Source organism: Oncorhynchus mykiss, chromosome 15 (genome assembly GCF_013265735.2).
Source record: "Oncorhynchus mykiss isolate Arlee chromosome 15, USDA_OmykA_1.1, whole genome shotgun sequence".
NCBI lineage: Eukaryota > Metazoa > Chordata > Actinopteri > Salmoniformes > Salmonidae > Oncorhynchus > Oncorhynchus mykiss.
The window spans coordinates 41830411-41836410 of NC_048579.1; the positions used below are offsets into that span (position 1 = coordinate 41830411).

The 6000-nt window shown below is 42.5% G+C and overlaps 1 protein-coding gene across 3 annotated transcripts in view; it reads left to right on the forward strand.

The window, feature by feature from the left end:
• The window catches only part of iqcg (IQ motif containing G), a 25888-nt gene extending 20168 nt beyond the window's left edge, over positions 1-5720 (forward strand). The window contains exons 5-10 of one of the 3 annotated variants that reach the window (XM_021563224.2): positions 421-502; positions 763-924; positions 1846-1914; positions 3611-3742; positions 5094-5195; positions 5358-5720. In XM_021563224.2, the coding sequence (XP_021418899.1) occupies positions 421-502; positions 763-924; positions 1846-1914; positions 3611-3742; positions 5094-5195; positions 5358-5459 (649 nt within the window). In that variant the 3' untranslated portion in view covers positions 5460-5720. Of the gene's footprint in view, positions 1-420; positions 503-762; positions 925-1839; positions 1915-3610; positions 3743-5093; positions 5196-5357 lie in introns of all 3 variants that reach the window. The other 2 variants (XM_021563223.2, XM_021563226.2) reach the window with 2 other exon arrangements.
• Positions 5721-6000: the final 280 nt, after the last annotated feature.

Below are 6000 nucleotides of genomic sequence, written 5' to 3' on the forward strand. Positions count from 1 at the left end.
CTGGGTCTTCCTTTCCTGTGGCGGTCCTCATGAGAGACAGTTTCATAGCGCGTGATGGTTTTTGCGACTGCTCGAAGAAACTTTCAATGTTCTTAAAAATGTCCACATTGACTGACCTTCATGTCTTAAAGTAATGTTGGACTGTCGTTTCTCTTTGCTTATTTGAGCTGTTCTTGCTATAATATGGACTTGGTCTTTTACCAAATAGGGCTATCATCTGTATACCACCCCTGCCTTGAAACAACAACTGATTGGCTCAAATGCAATAAGGAAAGAAATTCAACAAATTAACTTTTAACAAGGCACGCCTGTTAGTTGAAATACATTCCAGATGACTACCGCATGAAGCTGGTTGAGAGAATGCCAAGAGTCGACTCACACTTACACATTGGGCCTGATTGCTGTCTGTGTGTATTGCAGGGAGGAGGGCGGCCGGCGGAAGACCAAAGCTCTTCAGAGACAGCTGCTTGACATCCGCAAGGAAAAAACTCTGGAGCTGCAGGTACCATAACTGAGGAAAACAACGGGGAGACACTCCTTCACGTCGCCAATATGATTTTCAATCTAGTAATGGGCAAGGTTAGAATTAGGCTACACATTCACTGACTCTTGGTGGTGCTCCAAGCTCTTCGAGGGTGTCAGACGTCAATGTCTTTGAAAATCGGGGTGCCTCCCTGTTTTTCATTCTCAGGTAAATACATTAGACAGTACTGGCAACTTATGTAATACTTTGCGCAAACTGTCTTAATGTTGTCCCTTTAGCGACGCGAGGAGATGACTGCCCACCTGAAAGACCAACTACAGGAGATGAAGGCTAAGACTGGCCTGGAGAGGAAGTATGTGAAGAGCAGCGCGGAGCTGCTGGTGTACCAGGGACAGAAGATCAACACACACTCTGAGAAGCAGCTGGAGGATGAGATCAGGGTGTGTGTCTTTGTGGCCCTGTCTAGAATCATCCCCTAAAGCTGTGTTTACACAGGCAGCCCAAATCTGATCTTTCGCCCAATTAGTGGAAAACATCTGATCTGATTGGTCAAAAGACAAATTAGTGGTAAAAAGATCAGAATTGGGCTGCCTGTGTAAACACAGTCTAAGTGCCTCATGCATTGGCGGGCGGATTGGCCATCTGGCAATTCTGGCATTTGCCAGATGGGCTGGACCATTTTTGTTGTTGGGTAGGATTGATTGAAATTCACACACACACAAATATATTTTTTTATATAAAGACATGGCGGGCGGCCCATGGGCCTGTTAAGATTTGTTGTAAAGAGTTTCATGGGCCTGTTAAGATTTGTTGTACAGAGTTTTGCACAGTTTCTATGTTCTACTAATCTATAATGAGCCTGGCTGATCAGTGGGCAACGGCCATCTAGTTAATGTGTATTGAGTTTCCACTTCCTCTGATGTTGAACCTCAAGTTAATTAGCCTATGATATTACTTAGTGCACATATGTATTTAAATGTCATGTCAGCACTGCTCCCAGTGTCTAATTAGGGTGTGTAGGGTCACGGTGTATGTGTGTGTGGGGGGTGAGTTGGCGGCGCACAGAGTGATGTGGGCTCGTGTGGATGAAATGCCAGGGCTGAATTCTTGTTCCAGTTCACCCATGTAGATCTCATAGAATTGGGTAGGTATTGCTTTTTGCTAATACCTACACATTTCTTCTGGCTATCCCATCCTTTCAGATCTACACAAGTGGCTAGGGGCCTGGGGCTGTTTCTGGACAGAGCCTTTGGTGTGACTTGGCTACAGACTTTGTAGCAACTGTTAGGTTTGGCTGTACAGAGATGGTCCCCACTACATGTACATCTGTGTAATCATTGTTCCTCTGTCCTCAGCTACAGCAGGAGAGGTTGGAGGAGGAGAGGAGAGTTCATATGGAGATGGAGACTTTCCTCAAGGAACATCAGACAGTATGTGTGCAGTGGTGGTTGGAAAATGACATGACTCGTGTATAGGAGCATAATTTAACTTTTGTGTGATATTTACAGTACCGGTCAAAAGTTTTAAAAACCTACTCATTCCAGGGTTTTTCTTTATTTTTACTAATGATCTACATTGTAGAATAATAGTGAACACATCAAAACAATGAAATAACACATATGGAATCATGTCGTAACCAAAAAAAGTGTTAAACAAAAAAAATATTTTTTTTTATATTTGAGATTCTTCAAAGTAGCCACCCTTTGCCTTGTTGACAGCTTTGCACACTCTTGGCATTCTCTCAACCAGCTTCACCTGCAATGCTTTTCCAACAGTCTTGAGAAAGTTCCCACATATGCTGAGCACTTGTTGGCTGCTTTTCCTTCACTCTGCGGTCCGACTCATACCAAACCATCTCAATTGGGTTGAGGATGGGTGATTGTGGAGGCCAGGTCATCTGATGCAGCACTCCATCACTCTCCTTATTGGTCAAATAACCCTTACACAGCCTTACACAGTATGTTGGGTCATTGTCCTGTTGAAAAACTGATAGTCCCACTTAGCCCAAGTGCTGTGGTAACCATGCTGGTTAAGTGTGTCTTGAAAAGCACCCCCACACCATAACATGTCCTCCTCCATGCTTTAGGGTGGGAAATACACATACGGAGATCATCTGTTCACCCACACCGCGTCTCACAAAGACACAGCGGATGGAACCAAAAATCTCCAGACCAAAGGACACATTTCCACCGGTCTAATATCCATTGATCGTGTTTCTTGGTCCAAGCAAGTCTCTTCTTCTTATTGGTGTGGTTTCAGCAATTTGACCACAGCAATTTGACCATGAAGGCCTCAAATCTAAAATACATTGATTTGTTTAACACTTGTAGAAAATAGTAAAAAATAAAAAACTCAAATGAGTAGGTGTCCAAACTTTTGACTGGTACTGTATGTAAATTCAGTCTTAAAGTAATGGACTGTCATTTCTCTTTGCTTACTTGAGCTGTTCTCACAACACAACTGATTGGCTCAAACGCATTAAGAATGAAAGAAATTCCACAAATGAACTTTTAAGGCACACACGTTAATTGAAATGCATTCCAGGTGACTACCTCATGAAGCTAGTTGAGAGAATGCCAAGAGTGTGCAAAGCACTCAAGGCAAAGGGTGGCCATTTTCAAGTATAAAATATCGATTTTTTTAACAATACATGATTCCATATGTGTTATTTCATAGTTTTGATGTCTTCACTATTATTCTACAATGTAGATAATAGTAAAAATAAAGAAAAACCCTTGGATGAGTAGGTGTTGTAAAACTTTTGACTGGTAGTGTGTATTGGGTGTAGTAGGATGACTTGGTACGTTCTTTGAGCTGCCATCTAAAACATCTAATGCTGTTATTTTATTGCAATAGTAGAATCCCAAATCAATCCCTAGTCCCCATTCAGGGTTCGGCAACCTTTACGACAGCAATAGCAATTTTTTTAAATCACAAAACATTAGTTGGGGGAGCTGTACACGAAATCGATGAGCCCTTGTCTCTAGAGCAATAGTGGCCATAGCTGGGATTTAGCACCACGGATAGCTGCAGATCAAATCACTGCAAAATCTGACTTTCAGAACCACAAAACAGGTTGTCTGTCAGGTGACGCTGCAACAATGTGTGTTTGTGTGCACCTCTCAGAGTCTGGGGGAGAAGCTGGAGGTGTGGATGGAGCGCTATGAGAGAGACATGGAGGATAAGCAGCAGGAGCTTAACAGCCTGAGGAACAACAAAGCTAACAATCTCTCCCAGCTCCAGGAGCTGGCCAAGAAGGTGAGGACATAGCCTGGGTTGATTTCATTCGGCACCAAACAGGGAAAAAACGGACTGAAACAGGGAGGGACCACCTGGACTTTTCTAAAAAAGAAACAGTAGTTTTCATTTTCCATTGCATAATGTTTTGCTTCGGTGTGCCCTAATGAATACAACCCATTTTTTTCTGTAGTATACAGGTTAGCGCTAGGTAATGAATAGGATAGTAGGCCTGATATACACTAAGTATACCAAATATTAGGAACACCGTCCTATTATTGAGTTGCACATCCCACTTGCAAATAAACTGTTATTACAAGTCCTCAGATCATTAAAGGGGCAATCTGCAGTTGCTACATACGTTTTTTTTAACTTTGAAATTAATTGTACACTACATAGCCAAAAGTATGTGGACACCCCTTCAAAGTAGTGGATTTTATAAGTAAACAAAGATTGAAAACGACAGGCTGTGGTCTATGGGAACAAATTAGTCATAGTGGGCAGAGCAAGCAAGGAGGGGACAGAGCCAAACACGAGCTAGTGAGATCCTATATTGGCGCGTTCTAGCATGCATCTGCATATTGCGCCTGTGCAATAACTCAATTCACCCTTGCACTCCTAAACAACGCAATTTAAAAAAAACTTTTACCCTTGCAAAGTCTACAAAGCATAGTCCACTCTGTTCATAACAGATTGTAGTTTTGGGAACAGAAAACTGTATTGAGATCAAATGTTTCATTGATGAGAAAATTTGCAGAATGTCAGCCAAAATCCACCTTCTCCCACTTCAGGCCAGTGGGCTTCCTCTCACTACCATATTTGGTAGTGAGTGGAAAAGCCAAGCAGATGCTTCACATTTGTCTTATTGTTCTGTGACACAGCCATGCAATCTTCATAGACAAACATTGGCAGTAGAATGGCCCTTACTGAAGAGTTCAGTGACTTTCAACGTGGAACCGTCATAGGATGCCACCTTTCCAACAAGTTAGTTTGTCAAATTTCTGCCCTGCTAGAGCTGCCCCGGTCAAATGCAGGTGCTGTTATTGAAGTGGAAACCTCTAGGAGCAACAACGGCTCAGCCGGGAAGTGGTAGGCTACACAAGCTCACAAAATGGGACCGCCAAGTGCTGAAGCGCGTAAAAAAATGTCTGTCCTCGGTTGCAACACTCACTACCGAGTTCCAAACTGCCTCTGGAAGCAACGTCAGCACAAGAACTGTTCGTCAGGAGCTCCATGTAATGAGTTTCCATACATAGCTTTTTAAAAAAAACTAAAATAGACTGCAAATTGTCGCTTTTAGAAAGTATACCTGTATGGAACAGAAATTATACTCTGCATATTGACTCCGTCTTTGTACTTTCTTCTGTTCCAGTATAGAGACAGTGAGCAGGTGGTCATCGAGGACAGGATGGAGAAAGAGGCCCTACGCAGGAAGCTGGAGAAGGAACACATGGAGCGAGACGCAGCCACCAAGGTAATCATTAAACACTCTTTAATAAATCACCTCCACCTGCCCAGCAAGGAAACCAATCACATCCAGTGGCAGTGCAGTGTTTAATGCCATGCATCTTGTTCACAACTGTACTACCCTGTTCATTACACTAAATCATTTTGTTGTTCCCTGTGTCACTTGCAGATCCAGTCGTGGTGGAGGGGAACGTTAGTGCGACGCGGCCTGGGACCCTATAAGAAAGGCAAGAAGCCCAAGGAGGGCAAGAAGGGAAAGAAGAAAAAGTGAGGTGTCCCTTCAAGAGCTCCAAAAAGTCTCAATACAGACATGTTACTTTTCATCAATGTTCAATTCCTGATTACAGACAATCTAAGTCGACACTTGGCCTGTAGGCAAATATATATTCAATGAGAAAAGCTTTTTTCCCCTCTTTAACAGAGTAAAGTTGGCATGGTCATTTTGAATACTACTACCACCATTGCAAGGTTCTTACTTATATGCAGTCTAACACAAGGGCAAGAATGGTAATAAACAAGCGTACTCATGAGACTGATATGGGCCACTTTTATTAATGCCAAATATTCATTACAGAAAATAATAATTCAATTTTGTACATGTTTTCAGGGACAATTTCTCAGCAAACGGTGTAAAAATGTAAAGTTAAAAAGACCCATGTTGCGGTCATGAAAGAAGGTCCTCTCTTTATGTGGTACCTACTTGTAAACACATGGAATGTATCTATTTTACTGTACATATGTCACAGGGTCCAGACCCAGCAGTAGGGGCACATGATTCCTGCTAGAGAAAGCCCAAGTCAGTAAGGGTGAAA